We start from the raw sequence: 15,129 nt of genomic DNA, 5'->3' as shown, positions 1-15,129 counted from the left end.
GAGGATCCTCAGGGAGCTGCGAGGTGGGATCTGTTGCCTGGAGCAGAGGGAGGGGGTGAGGGTTGGCAGAAACCAGAACCACGCAGTGTGCCAGGAGGGAATGTGAGCTGAGGAAAGATTTGGCAATCTAAGGCTGGGAAGCTCTTGACAGTAAAGTTGAGCAGCAGGTGAGAAATCTTGAGTCACTTTTTGGGCACTCTCAGTTGGTAAATTCTTTAACTCTCATTTCTCTAATGCCTCTGGGAAGATCCAAAAATGGTCTCTTTCTTCTGCTAAGGTTTCTCATTCGCAGCAGGCAAGACTTATCCTCTGGTGTGCCATTTGGAAGCTCTGAGTGTCAAACCAGAGCTGAAACAGCTTCTGAGGGCTGATAATTTCCATTAAAAGCAAAGGCTTTAGCTGCATTTTTGTGTGACAAAATTGCCTGTTAGTCAGGTGCTTTTCTGACATGGGCAAAGATGGGTCTGTTATGGTCTAGTAGATGTAGATTCCTCCTGGGAGCTGTAGATTTACTTCCCTCTCCTGTTTGTGCAACAGTAAGAGCAGTGGGTCTGCAGCTCTGCTGGCGCTCTCCTGGACGTGCCTGCTTGTACGCACAGTCTTTCCGACCCCTGAGAAGAGACAGGGAGAAACATGGAAAAAACTGGTAGGTTCTTTTTGGTTTGCAGAAGTATCCCTTTTGGAGATAAGGACTTAAATATTTCTAATGTCTTTAAGTTGCTGAAACATGGCAAATAATTCTGAATGTAACTGATAACAGCAGGTTAAAATGCAGGTTTACAAGGGACTCTGGTGTATTTTGATCTCTCCTGTTCTGCTGGAGGAAGCAGATGTGTAAAGCATGAGAGAGGGGCAGTCTTGCAGCTGTGCATACAGAGGTGGCTATTGGTGCTTCTAAGGTGTATCTGCAGTGTGGCATGAAGTCCTTGTGCCTCCCTTGAAGTGTGAGATTCTGTCATACAGTATCAAGTAGCTTTTTACTTTCTTTTCACCTCCTTTAACAACACGAACCTGTGACCACGCTCACAGCACCTTGGGATATAGTTGAAACACACTTTAAGAAGGGATGTAATCTGATATAAATTGCTGCTTTCAAAGGTGGAGTTTCCAAAACTGTTATTCATGGTTCTGCAAAGAGGTGCGTGTGGGATGAAAGCAATGGCAGCCTGTGGGAAGAACTTACATGACCTAGGGACATTTTCTTAAGCAGATTCTGCTAATCAGTGGCACTTGGCATGTCTTATTTGATATGAGCTCTCTGAGAAGCACGTGCATGAAGGTTTTCTTGGCTGTTGCCCTTGGCAGGTGGAGGTTCAGTGTTTGCTCCTCTTGGAAGTCCTGGGAGGTTCTCATAAGCAGGCGGTGGATGGGGCCGTGAAGAAACTGAACAGGCTGTGGAAAGAGGTGATGTATAACCTTATGTGCCTTAGTCAACAGCTGTTCTGGCTTCTCTGGTGTTAACATGCCTTGCTGTTTTTCTCTTCAGAACCAGGATCTGGTGGATCAGTACCTATCTGTCATTCTTGGTCTTGAACCAAACCAGAGTTATGCTGCAATGCTGGGACTTGTGGTGCAGTTTTGCACAGCCCAGAAGGAGATGGATATTATTAAACGATACAAGGTACATCTGTTGTACTGCTGGTTTTTTGGGGGAATAAGAAGCGTCACTTGTCATCATGGAGAAGGGGCTGAACAGATGTCTCAGTGAGGCTGGTATTTTGCATCTGCCCCTGTTTCACTATATATATTCAGTAGTTCTACACTTCTGCCTTTAGAGGATGTTTGGAGGTTTAGAGGAGGTGCCAGATCTGTGGCTGTTTGGTGTTGCCTCGGCATTTCTGTAGGTTGCCAACACTGCAGCTTCCTGCCTTCTCTCTGTTGTGGGAATGAAAGGCAGCTCTCAGTGTGGTTTGAGTGTTGGGCTCAGGGTAGAGCAGAGAGCAGTGACTTCTGCTTGACTGACTTATGTGAGGGTGGAAGCAAAGCTGCTGTGTAGGGAGTAGGGCAGCCTTCCAGAGGAGAAGGAGGTGGGGTGTCCAGCCTGGTTTCCCTACAGTGTGCTGGGAGCTGTGTACAAGTTGTGATGTGGCTGTAATCTGGTGTTTCTGCTTGCTCAGAGTGCTCTCCTGGATTTCTACTTGAAGACCATACTTATGAGCAAGACAAAGCCTCAGAAGCACGTGCTGGTGAGACACTGTTGCAGAGGTGCTTTGCTTTGTCCCGTGGCAGCATTGGGGGTGGTGCTGACGCTCTGTTCCTTTGCAGGACAGCTGTTCCCCGCTCCTCCGCTACATGTCCCACGCCGAGTTCAAGGACTCGGTTTTGCCAACTCTGCAGAAATCCCTGCTCCGGAGTCCTGAGAATGTAATTGAAAGTGAGTGTGTTGTCTCTGTGTGTTGCTCTGTCAAAGAGCCTCCTTAGAGGTCTGGAGCTGTTGGGGCAGTGTCTCTCTGGACTGTGCTGCTGGTACTGCGAGTGCAGGCAGCAGGATTGTCTGGCATCCTAGGGTTAGATGTGGAGAAGCAACATTTGTGGTGTGATCCCAAGTGTCAGGGTATGTTTTAGCTACTGTTTGCACCAAGGACGGGATTTCACAGCTGAGTGCTAAGAATAATCCTGAATTAATCTATTCACTGGGCATCAATTTCAGTAGGGTTTTTTTATTGCTACTCCTTACTACCCTGACTCTCTTGATGTGAATTGTGGGGAAGGGTGTATTAAAATGCTAAAAACAGTTACTTAACAGAATGTAATGTGCCATTATCTCTTCTGTCTTCAGCAATCTCTTGCTTGCTCGTGTCTGTGAACCTGGATCTCAGCCAGTATGCTCTAGACATTGTGAAAGGACTGGCCAGTAAGTGCTCTCACTTCTGGGGGGAATGATGAATTCAGAATAAAGCTTTCCTCAACTTTCTGGCTACACCTGTAACAGCTTCATTACTGACGAAGAGGTGGTTTTACATGGGAGGGAGGATGATGCTGTAACTTGGAACTGGAATAGTTCATGTGATGGTTCCAGAAGCCGAGTTAAGCCACGTGTAAAGATATGTCCTTGCCTTGCTGATTTTATGCAGTTTGTCGTAAGGAACTCTTAGCTTGTGCATTATTTTCTAGGTCACCTGAAATCCAACAGTGTGCAGCTGATGGATGAAGCAGTTGTGGCACTGAGGAACCTGGCTCGGCAGTGTAGCGATCCTTCGGCTGTGGAGTCGCTGGGCAAACACCTTTTTGCCATCTTAGGGGGTGAGTAAATTGTAGGATAAGCAGTGGGGATGAATACAGGTTTGTCAGCCTCAAGGAGTTCTGTGTATCATATTTTCTGTTGTCTGTAGCTGCTTGTATGGCAGGGGTGGCTCAACCTGGCTCAGGGATAATGGGGCAAGCTGTTGTATTTTGGAGAAGATTCTCGATGTAGCACATAGCAGTTGTCTGTAAGTCACCTGTCACCCATGTGTTCCTTGTTGGCAGGCTCAGAGGGGAAGCTGACAGTTGTTGCTCAGAAGATGAGCGTCCTTTCAGGTGAGGATCCTAGAAGAAAACTGCTTCTTTGGTGAAAGAAATTCAGCAAAAGGCTGAATAGGAGGGATCTGTATTTCAGCCTTCAGGATTCCCTGCCTGTCTCTGAATTGGCTGTAGTTGAAGCCATAGAGGATGCTGGATACCACATGCCAGTTCCTGACTTTCTATTCAAAGAAAATAATTGGCTGGTAGGCCAAATATTTTATTCAAAGAAGACTTGTTTCCTGAGTAAAAATGAAGACAGAGATCCTCCAGTGTTGGTACCTGGTGGATGTGACATCTAGATGTAGTGACAAGAAAAAAGATGTCTGTGCAAGGATTGAAATGTGAAGGGTCATTCTTTGTTGGCTTTAGATTTTGTGCTGGTAGTTTGGGAACTGCTGAGAGAATTCTGTCCTTTCAGGGATTGGCAGCCTTAGTCACCATGTGGTTTCTGGACCCTCCAGCCAAGCTCTGAGTGGAACCATGGCTGAGCTTTTCATCCCTTTCCTGCAACAAGAAGGTGAGACCTCTTGCCTTTGTTCTGGGTTTGCTAAGCTGCTTTTATCTTGAGCAGGATTTCCACATGGCCTGTAATCCAGGGTAAATCTGGAATCTTGGCCGCTGTGTTATGGAGTCTGTTGCCCTATTGTGATGAGCAGCCCCATGGAAAAGTGCAGTGCCTGTTAGGAACACATGTGTTCTTTTCTTGCACTCTGACATTGTTACCTGCTTTCTGGTTTATGTTCCTGTGCTTGATGCAGTTGCTGAACTGACATGAGCTCTGTGTTTCTTCCCAGTCCATGAAGGCACGTTGGTTCATGCAGTCTCTGTCCTGGCTCTCTGGTGTGTTCGATTCACCACAGAGGTTCCTAAAAAGCTGGTAGAATGGCTAAAGAAAGCCTTCAGCCTTAAAACCTCAACTTCAGCTGTGAGACACGCCTACCTGCAGTGCATGCTGGCCTCCTTCAAAGGTAAAACTGGGCACCTTTATTTTTGTCTTACACTAGAATTGTAAGATTTCTAGCTCAGGGACCATGCTTTTGTTTTATATAGCACCCCGCTCACTGAAATCTTGGTTTGTGTCTTTGACTCTTGGAAGCTTTAAAAAAAAGAAATAAAATTACTGTGTTTGAAATGAAGAACTTAAGAAATTATTATCTTTTGGTGATCCTCTTGAGATTTGCATCTGTTGGTCCTATCCCCTTTGACTGCAGCATTTCATCCACAGTTGTTAGACCTCTGGGATTCCTTAACTTGTGAATGTTTGAAGGGGAACAGATGGTCATGACTTGCCAGGAATTTACTTTCCCTCTCTTAGGAAAACATTAATCTTTGAAGTCAGACTTCCTGTGATTTGAACTAATTCCTTTAATGTAACTGAATTAGCATTTTCTTTTGCATCCCATGAACAGAAACTGGTATTGAGATGGGACTGCTCTGTCTGTGAGGAAAGGACTGATGTGGTTACCATCTAGCTTTTCACAGTTTAATATTACTGATTGGCAAATACTCTGGGAGATTCAGAATCCCCCCCCCATCATGTGTCTGATTCCTTTCCTTGTCTCATAACAGCAGAAGAAACACTGATACCTGGGTTGTAAAGTGAGAAGAACCATGTTGTTTTGTAACCTGTCTCTTTTGTCTCCTCAGGTGACACATTATTGCAGGGGATGGACTTGCTGCCAATGCTCATCCAGACAGTAGAAAAAGCAGCGTCTCAAAGTACTCAGGTTCCCATGGTAACTGAAGGAGTTGCTGCGGCTTTGTTGATCTGCAGGATGTCTGTAATTGAGGGACAAACTGGTAAGGTCACAAAACATCTGGCAGAATCCAATATAAACAGGTTCTGAGGGTTAACACTTCTTCCTGATAATGTGCAGGGGATACTGTTCCCTAATCTGTGGATAGTTTCTGCATAGAAAATCATTACTATTTTGTAAACCAGGGAAAGATTAATTCCTGTCTCATTCAGGGAAGAATTCTTGCTCTTCCATGGCTTTGCAAATTCCAGCTTCCATTCAGTTAAGGCAATATTCCTCTTTATTCTGACAGATGATGTTCACTCAGACCTTACATGGTAGGAGTTGACTGATGTATTGAAATAATTACTTGATTGTTATTTGGGTAGTGTTTTGGAAAGCATGAGGAACTGAGTTCATACATCTATCAGATATAAAAACCAAGTGTGTTCTACCAAAAGCCACCACTTCCCTCCTTTCCTTCATTTTTGGGAAGGTTTGCCCTATGAAAGATTAAGGTGAATCAGACTTTACATTTCAAATGTGTAAGTCAGAGAAATGTATTTTTGTCAGCAGGTGGTTTTTTGGCATGTTTATAGTTCTGAATGAGAGAGATGAGAGGCTTTAGAACTGAAGACAAGTAAGGCTTAGAAGTAACTTGAGGGATTTCAGGAGACAGAATTCTACTGTATTTTACGTACACTGGTGATTCTGACTTATTTTGAAACGTCCTTGATAGACATCTGTTCTTTTCCTGTCAGAGTCTAAGCTGAGTGGGTTCTGGCAGCTGATTCTGGATGAGAAAAAACAAATTTTTACATCTGAGAAATTCTTGCAGTCTGCATCAGAGGAAGGTAAATTGGCAGTTATTGTATATCCAGTTGCTGTTTAACTCTGTTTCTTAGTACTTACAAGAACTAATGTTTTTGTTAGCCCTGTTCTATGATCCTTGGAGGATGGAATTTCAGATTAAAATGAACAGTGTACTCTTCAGAAGTACACCTAGACTAGTTGTAGTCTAAGCTTGACAATGAATCAGTTTATTTCTTGATGGACCTGTTATCACACATTTATCATTCCAAACCAAAATGTATCTGAGTGGTGTTCCCATTTGTAAGTAAAGAGGTGCAGCTAATCTGAGGGATGTGGAAAAGCATAAAATTTAGAATAAGATGGGAGAAAGTAAAATAAGGCTGGAGAATAAAAAATGTAGGTGAAAATCTTAAGAAATGTGGGGGAAGAGTAATAACAGACAGAAATGAATTGGACTATAAATTAGTGTTTCTGTGCTCTGTTTTGATCGATTGTGTTTAAAGATTAATTGAAAAAAAAGTAATGGAATGTGCCCAACAGAAAACATTACTGACTATCTACATTGTAAACTGGAAGTTTTGAAAAACAGTTCATTAATCATTTCTCTGAAATGAATTAATTTATCTTTTGTACAAAGGTACAATAGGTAAAGTTTTCTAAACGGGAAATGTAATTTCTCCTTTGCTTCCTGCAGTCCCTGCTTCCTGAAGGCACTGTGCATATCCATTCATTTTCTCTCCTAAGTCTGCAAACATCCTGAAACAGTGTGATTTGGAAAATTTTGGAATGGTCCCTTAGGATGTTAGATCCAAGAACTAATGCTGAGAGTAAATACTGTCATGGTTTGTTGTTGCTGATTCAGGCAAAGCCGTCCAGCTGTGACATCATTAACGTGCCCAAATCACGGTACCTTGGATGTCAGATCCGTGCTTAGGGGGTTATTACCCACCCCATGTTTCAGGGCTTCTGCTCCTGCTTGTGTGATGTGGTTGAGCATCCATTCACAAACCAAAGGGTCCAGTGACAGCTGACACTCAGTACTCATTTTGTCTCACTGAAGCTCTTTGGGGAGGGCTCAGGAATTAAAGTACTGATGCAGTGAGTGTGGTGTTTATCATTTGCTTTGCTCTGTCAGCTTAAACCAAAATAGGTCACACACAGTGGTCAGGAAAATTGTCCTGGGATCCAGCTAACAACACTTCTATGAAATCATGGTTCTGTTCCCAGTCTTGGCAGACCTGAGTTGGATTTGTCTCTAGCTTCACTGAGAAGATTATGTAGAGGCTCAGCTTGGGGAGCTATTTCACTGTGTCCTGCTTGCTGTTTGTTTGTTTTCAGGTAAAAAAAAACATATCTGCTTCCTTATGAAGTTCCATGCTATTTTAAATATTTGTCTTTTCCCACAGCCATGTGTACAGTGCTGCAGCTGACAGAGCGCCTGCTCTTGGATCATGCCCAGCGGCTGCCTGAAAGTAAAGTTCAGTACGTAGAGCGCACTTGTGTCCCAGATCCGTGTCTGATCCCGGAGTGCCGGTGTGGGCAGTGGGGAGGGTGGGCTTGGGACGTGGCATGGAGAGTGGAACTCTTGGTGCTTTTGTGTCCAGTTGGTTTGCAGAGCTGCCTCCCTGGCTAAACCCGTGTGTTTGTCTGTTTTCAGGCAGTATCACCGTGCCCTTGTTGCCGTCCTGCTGAGTCGGACCTGGCACGTTCGGAGACAGGCCCACCAAACAGTTAAGAAGCTCCTGTCCTCTCTGGGAGGGTACAAACTGGCCTATGGGCTCTTGGAGGAGCTCAAAGTGGTTCTCAGTTCTCACAAGGTGAGTAGCCAAGAAACCTGGTCTGTGCCCAGGCAGTTGTATACTGCCAGTCACCTCCCTGCCCTAGATTTGCTGTTAGTATTGACAAACAGCCTGATGTGAAGATTATTCAGCTCCAGATGTTCTCCTAGAATGCCATTTGTTACTGGATTACTGCATATTACAGTAAAAATGTCTATGGTGTGCCTATTCTTCCATATATATATACAAAAAGACGTATTATTCAAAATTATTTGGGGAGGAAGCTGTAGTTTTTCATGGCCTTCTATTAATTTAATGCAAATTTAATCCCTGCTGGAAGACCAAGTGCTTAATTCCTTTCTTTGTATTCTGGTTCCTTTGCCCTGGCTTATAGCTCAGGCTGCCTATTTAAAACAAATATAATATAAATACTTTAATGGCAACTGTAATAAAAAATAAAAGAGGAAACACTGAGTCCTGTATTATTGGGCTTGCTGCTAGGGCAGCACCATGTCAAGTTGTGTAATAGATTAAGTTGTATTAATTACGTAGCAAGGCTGGGACTTGGTAAATAATCTTCCCATGTAACAGACACAGCCTGAACAAAGTATTTTTGAAAATATGCTGGGTAAAATTAGACTGCAGAAGTCGGGCATACTGTTCCCAGCCAGCTGGCTCAACCTTTTCCAAAGTCTTCTTTGCCAGAAGTGATCATTTTAGTTTTATTTTACCCCAACTGAGTATAGTCCTCCATGCCTGATCTTTCTGTCGCTGTCATCTCTGTGCTCTGGTTTTGCTGTTATCCTTTATCCCTTCTTTCCTTTGAAAACTTCAGGGGTTTGTTACTGACAGGGAGGTGATTGTTGGCATTCAGTCTGGTGTTACTGTGGGGAGGTGCTCAGGGCTCAGGAAGGTTTGGTGTTGTCCATCCAGGTTCTGCCTCACGAGGTCCTGGTGATGGAGTCAGGAGAGCTGTCGGAGCTGGGAAGGACATACATTCCCCCCCGAGTGCTTCTCGAGGCACTCTGTGTCATCTCAAGTGTGGCAGGGCTTGATGTGGATTCCTTTGAGCCAGAGAAGCTGGCCCTGGAGATGCTGCTGGTGAGCCATCATCCTTCTGTAGGTAAGTGCAGGGATAAGACACTCATGGTCAATGTATGGGGTTTTATTGTACGTCTTTATTTCATTGTATCAGCAACCTGCTTCTCATTTATTCTTCTTACCAGTGGCAGTGCAGCCCGGACTTTGGCCAGCCCTCCTCATCAAGATGAAGATAGATCCCAAAGACTTCATTAGCAAACACCTGAATGACATCTTGCCCAGGATCACTGCCCACACTCCAGAGAACCAGGTGATTAATTCCTGCTTTCCTTGTGGTGGTTTTGGGAGATACCTTGGAACGGGAGAATTTTCTGGAGGAGTTCAGTACTAACTGATCTATAAGGAAGGAGATCTATCTAAAAGGTGAGGGAAAGGCAGGTTCAAAAAGAACGTCTCTGGTGAAAAGGAGGTGGAATTTAAGGGAGAAAGAATGTACCAGCAACTGAGTAGAATTTTAGATAAGATTCAAGGACCCACTAAACAAGGAATTAGGGATTAGAACATAATGGGGGCTGCCTCAGCAGGGTATACTTCTTGGAGACAATTTTAAGGAATTCTGATTATGTTTTTTCCTTCATTTCCCTGACAGTCATCTATGAATGCAGTGGGATCTCTCTCTCTGCTTTCACCTGGTAGAGTGCTGCCACAGCTCATCAGCACTATCACAGCATCAATGGAGAATCCAGCTCTGTGCCAGGTTACTCGAGAGGAATTTGCCATCATGAAGACACCTGAGGGAGAACTGTATGACAAGTCTATAATACAGAGGTAAGACTTAAATTTCTTCTCTCTCTGCACCTGGGGATTGATCACTGCTGGCATGTTGTCAGTGGGTGACTGGGTGTGTCAGATGCTTTTTCTGGACTGGAGTTCCCAGATTTTTGTGTCTGGATCTCAGTCCAGATCAGTGCTGATTCTTTTCTCTACTTTTCCTTCTCAGTGCTCAACAGGATAGCATGAAAAAGGCTAACATGAAGAGGGAGAACAAAGCTTATTCCTTCAAGGAACAAATCATTGAGCTGGAGCTGAAGGAGGTGAGTTGATGGGAACAGGAAAGCCAGGCTGATCAGAACCTTCACTGCAACTCATCTCTGTTGTCGCATGGCTTCTGGCATATGTGTGGGAAAGATTCTCTGACCTTCTTTGAATAATTAAACGTTGTCTTCTCTTGTATCTGTATGTATCTATTTCTTTTCTGTTATATTTGTATTTTGATGTGCTGTTCTACCTGTTTGTGAGAGCACTTACTACTTGCTAGTCCCTGTTTTCTCTCCTCATCTCTGGTTCAATGTGTCTTGTGTAACTTTCCCAGTAAGAGTTGTTCCATAGGTGCTTCCATCTTGTCATCAGCCAGCAGATGTGTTTGGCCTGGCCAGGGCAGTGGGTGTGGGTGGGGGGGAAGAACGTGGTGAAAGGAGGGGAATGTACCAGGTTGACTGGAACAATCTTTTATTAAAGGTTGACTTCTCTTTGCTCTGGGGAGGACAGCTCTTTTTAACGATATTAAATGATTTGTGACCAACTTAAACACGGGAGAAACTTCTGCTGCTAATGGGACATTAAAGTGTTGTTAACCTGCTGATTTCCATTTTGTGTCTTTACTCAAGAGGGAATATATTTGGAAGCATATTTTGATACTGTTTTAAAAGTAAACTGCAAATAATCTCAATGTGTCCAACTTTCTTCTCTACCTAATTGAGTAGCTGGTGTTAATAACTAGCTTAATAATGTCTATGGCTCTCTACTGCAGGAGATAAAGAAGAAGAAAGGAATAAAGGATGAGGTGCAGCTGACAAGCAAGCAGAAGGAGCTGATGCATGCACAGCTGGAAAGGGAGGCTCAGATAAGAAAACGGTTGAAGGAGGTGAGTTTTGATTGTATTTTTTGCCACCTCTGCAGCTACCATGACCCAAGTGATTTTGATGAAAGGAAAATGATGTAACATAGAGAATATCTGGCAATCACCTGTTTGTTTCTTTTATTAGAAATTAGATTTAACAACTTGTTTTTTTCCCAATGGAGTTTTTTTATGGTAACCTTTTGAATTGTTTCTCTTACAGCTTGATAATGAGCTGGAAACAGCTCTAGGACTCCTGGACACTGTTATAAAGAAAAAGCCTCCTGGTCTCACTCAGTACATCCCTGGTCTCATCAGTTCCTTCTTGCCACTTTTTCGATCTCCTTTGGCTGCTCCAAGGATTAAGAAACTTTTTCTTTCCTTAGCTTCCTGTGTCATGCCTGCTCGACTGAAAACCTTTGGTTAGTATTTGCAGTTGCTATTTAAGGGCAAGGTAGATTATTTTTGTGGCAGGGCAGTGAAAATTCTTGCTCTTACAAGCTGTGGATCACAACCAAGAAAAGCCAAGAGGAAAAACCACCTGGAACAGTTCTTAGGGAGATGACTGTGATTTCCCAGAGATACGACTTCTGGATAGGACTGGGACCAAAGACAAGGAGTTATCTGGTCATTGTGACCAGCTCTGAGGAGCAGTTGGTTGCTGTGGGACCATCTCCTGTGTGCAGAGTTTAGAGGATGTGAGTGTAACTCACACATGTTGTGAAGAAAGCTGTCCCCTGTCAGCCCTGGGGCTGGCCTTCTTCTCTGTGCCTCTTTGCAGCCTGACTGTTGCTCTGAGCTTTGTCACAGTTCTTGAGTCTGTGTTCCTGGGGCTTTTCCTCTTGAGAAATCTTTGGGTTTAGTCCTCTCATGGATTCTTCGTTCTTTCTTTGCAGGTACTTTAGTGAGCCACGTGACCTTGCGGCTGATGAAACCAGAATGTGAATTAGATGAATCCTGGTGTCAGGAAGAGCTGCCCACTGCTCTGAACAGAGTTGTCAGCTTGCTGCATGCCCACACCATCCCCAGCCGAACTGGCAAGGGAGAGCCAGGTAAGAAGGATGGTCAATATGTGCTGACATTCTTCCCCCCTCTCCAATAAATATAAACTGGTTTAGTTTTCAAAGTTTGTATAATATTTTGTGAGGCTTCACTTTTTTTATTTTAATTGGATAACTCTTCATAGATATCAAAAACCTTAAGGGTTTTTTTTTTTTGTGTGCTGGTAGTAGTAGAAGTGATGTTACAAGTGTAGTAAGTGTAGAAAGAAAATAGCAGTATTTTTTCTTAAAATGGTTCATACAGAAATAATAGCAGTGAAATTAAGGCTCATCTTTGCCAAGGACAGCTCCTACATTTCAACACCACTTAGCATAAGGGATTCAGCAAGACTAAGTGGAAAGACAAAATAATTGCTTGTTATCTGTGATCTCAGCAGTGAAGTGCCCGTGGCCTCTACTTGTTTGCTGTGTGGTGCTGCAGTTCATGAATATTTTATTATGGCATGGTTGTAGAAGGAGCACTTCTTTCCACTCTGTAACACGAGGGCAAGCGTATGATCTGAGTTAAAATAAACCTTTTTTTCTTTTATTAATGGAGATAGTTTTAATCTAGATCACTTCCAGAATCCCCTTCACAGGGGGGTGCACAAGTGCTTGTGCCACTCCACTGACAGTGACAGTAGAGAAGAGGAGGGTTGGTGTGTGTCCTTTGGGGGCCGGGCTGGCTTAGGCTGTCTCACATCATCTGCTGTACTGCAGGGATATAGAGGTGGTTCACCCAGCCTTTGAGGCTGTTCCTCATCTAACTCAATAAAAGCTGCTGTGGTAGATGGTGTATATTTTTAAGGGAAATGTGGGGTTCTCTTTGGTCCCTTACCCCCGTAGCTCAGTTCTCCCCTTGCTGTTCAGCTGCCGGTCAGATGTGCAGAGGTGTGACTGTGGCACATGTCATTGTCACAGCTGAGCAGTGGCAGTTGACCATGTTGAACAGCACTTCAGTGCTGAACAGCTTGGTGATAATTCAGTGTCTCCACTATGCAATTTACTGCCATAGTAAGTGCAAGTTCATTAACATTTGAATCCATTTTCAGGCTTATTTCCAGAGAAAAGTGGAAATATTTTGAGTCCTTCAAGATTTCCTACAGTGCTTAATTAAATTAATATCCAATAATTTTTTTTCCACTTCTGCAGAAGAGAAAGGCAGTAGTTTCCATAGCACTTTGTTGGACAAGTCATGTTGCATTCCCAAATGATTTTTTCTCATTTTCAAAGTTCTTTGGAATGTAGTTGTTTTCTGTGTGATTTAGTAGAGGTTTTCTCTGGTTACCATGAGACCTAAGACAGACCCTACCTTCTTGTAATGTGGATGATAAAATTTATCATTCATTACAGAATATATCTTGGCTTTTCAGCAATCTTTTTCATGTTGGTCAATACCAGCTACTGTATAAATAGAACATTTATCATCTCAGATAAAGCTTTCTTTCTCCTGCTACATATAGAGGGATAGTGGTTGAAGCCTAGAAATACCTGGCCAATACTTCAAAATGAAAAAAAGTGTAAAAGCAAACAGATACTGAGAAAACAGAAAAAAATCCCACATCAGAAATGGAGGGGGTTTTACTGAAGCTGTTCATGTTAAATAGGAGCTCACAATATGTTTGGGATTTAATACTTCTCCCTTGAACTACTTTTGCAGTATCTGTGCCCTACATAAGCTGACTAATACTGCAGTATTGTATCTGCAGTGCTCTTCATCTGCATCTTGGAAATTTAAACTTGGGTGTTCTCTGTCAGCACAGATTGGATGTAGAAAGGAAATGTTTTCCCCAGGCATCTGATACTTGAATTTTAACTGGACTAACTGAGGGACTGGAAGGAGCATTTGCTATATCCTATAGCCAAGGTTCTGTTAGAAGGAAGGAGCAAAATCTATAACAGGAGGAATCCAAAAGCTTTGATTTTTCAAGGAGGGGAGTTGAGATTTGCACCAGAATTAGATGGACCTCATTCTCAAGGATCCAGCTGAAGACTGGAATGACAGGTTAGCTGGTTTGGCAGGAAGTGTTTAAAGGAAATATAGCTGCCAAACAGGCCCTTGCTTTGGTACAAATGAACTTTAAAATTGACTAAAATAGATTTTATTTCAGCTTTGGTTGTGTAATGGATCTGATTTTGTGTCCCATCCCCTGCTGCCTGCAAGTATTTCCAGTATAGACAAAACCTCAGTTTTGCCTGTCTACTTTAATCCATTGAATTGTTTAAATTTCATTTACAGTGTGTATTTTTGCACTGTTGAGGCACTGGAAGTAATTTGGAATCCTAATGTGACTTTAATTAAAGCCAGACAGAATCATAGAATCATTTAGGTTGGCAAAGATCCTTAAGATCATCAAGTCCTACCCTTAACCTGGCACTGAAATGCCAGAAGTCACTGATGGAGCAGGGGCATAGCAATACTTAGGGTCACTCAGCATGTTTGTGCGTGAGGCTGAAGCTTGGCCACACACCCAAGTGTACATTTTATACCAATCAGTGTTATAAAAAAGCCATGGGGGGATCATCTGTGCTCACAGGGTTGTTTTTCCTTTTCGCAGGTGCTGCCCCATTATCAGCTCCAGCATTTTCCTTAGTCTTTCCTCTCTTGAAGACGGTTATGACCGAGACACCTCATGACAGCGAGGACAAGGAGGAGTTCCTGGTCAAGATTCTGCAGATCCTTACAGTCCATGCTCAGCTGAGATCATCAGGAAATGGCCAGGCATTGCTGGTGGATGAGGTGAGAGCTGTGGGGATCCAGCAGTTGATCAGATGAGCCTTAGGATAAAACAACTGATACGTAAACTGGACAAAGCAGATTAATTCTGCAAGTTAAAGTTAAGAAGGTAGAGATTGTTTTATGTCACAGGTTTTGGTACCTGTCCAGCCCTAGGTTTTGGTTGTGATTTTTTAAGAAATGTCATACACAGGCAAGGTACTTCAGAGTCACAAGACATAAAACTTTTCATCTTCACTTTTCAGAATGGCCCAGAGTTGCTGCCCCGGAGGGACATGCTGGTTCTGCTGACCCGGGTGATAGGAACAGGTTCTCCACGGTTACAGGTGAGTCCTCAGCATCATAACTATCAGGATTCTCCCTAACTTTCATCAGCACCTAAATAATGGAAATGCACTCAACTGGTTTAAGTCTCTGAGGCTGGTGGTCGATACAGTCCCAATTTTCTCCTGTGTTTGTGGTATCTTGGAATAAAATGTCTACATCTTTTTTTCCTGTGGGTTTTATTGCACGAGACATATCCTTTAGTCTTCCACAGGTGACATTGTTTCCTTCTCTAAGGCCTTGCTCTGCTGAAGAAGTT

At 43.2% G+C, this 15,129-nt stretch overlaps 1 protein-coding gene across 2 annotated transcripts in view; it reads left to right on the top strand.

Annotated features, from left to right (window-relative positions):
- Positions 1-15,129, top strand: part of GCN1 (GCN1 activator of EIF2AK4) — a 40,298-nt gene that overhangs the window by 4,209 nt on the left and 20,960 nt on the right. For both annotated transcript variants that reach the window (XM_027714397.2, XM_027714396.2), the window contains exons 5-27: positions 538-646; positions 1,306-1,404; positions 1,487-1,621; positions 2,118-2,186; positions 2,266-2,374; positions 2,780-2,854; positions 3,115-3,243; positions 3,469-3,519; positions 3,923-4,021; positions 4,299-4,472; positions 5,152-5,304; positions 6,002-6,094; positions 7,460-7,535; positions 7,711-7,870; positions 8,765-8,954; positions 9,058-9,182; positions 9,522-9,700; positions 9,873-9,966; positions 10,683-10,796; positions 10,993-11,191; positions 11,666-11,821; positions 14,368-14,549; positions 14,792-14,872. In XM_027714397.2, the coding sequence (XP_027570198.1) occupies positions 538-646; positions 1,306-1,404; positions 1,487-1,621; positions 2,118-2,186; positions 2,266-2,374; positions 2,780-2,854; positions 3,115-3,243; positions 3,469-3,519; positions 3,923-4,021; positions 4,299-4,472; positions 5,152-5,304; positions 6,002-6,094; positions 7,460-7,535; positions 7,711-7,870; positions 8,765-8,954; positions 9,058-9,182; positions 9,522-9,700; positions 9,873-9,966; positions 10,683-10,796; positions 10,993-11,191; positions 11,666-11,821; positions 14,368-14,549; positions 14,792-14,872 (2,851 nt within the window). The remainder of the gene's footprint in view (positions 1-537; positions 647-1,305; positions 1,405-1,486; positions 1,622-2,117; positions 2,187-2,265; positions 2,375-2,779; positions 2,855-3,114; positions 3,244-3,468; positions 3,520-3,922; positions 4,022-4,298; positions 4,473-5,151; positions 5,305-6,001; positions 6,095-7,459; positions 7,536-7,710; positions 7,871-8,764; positions 8,955-9,057; positions 9,183-9,521; positions 9,701-9,872; positions 9,967-10,682; positions 10,797-10,992; positions 11,192-11,665; positions 11,822-14,367; positions 14,550-14,791; positions 14,873-15,129) is intronic.

Source organism: Pipra filicauda, unplaced genomic scaffold (assembly GCF_003945595.2).
Source record: "Pipra filicauda isolate LSUMZ 115617 unplaced genomic scaffold, ASM394559v2 scaffold33_size4404698_pilon, whole genome shotgun sequence".
In the NCBI taxonomy this organism is placed as follows: Eukaryota; Metazoa; Chordata; class Aves; order Passeriformes; family Pipridae; genus Pipra; species Pipra filicauda.
Note: the sequence above shows the minus strand (reverse complement) of the source record. Positions and strands in the feature narration are given on the sequence as shown.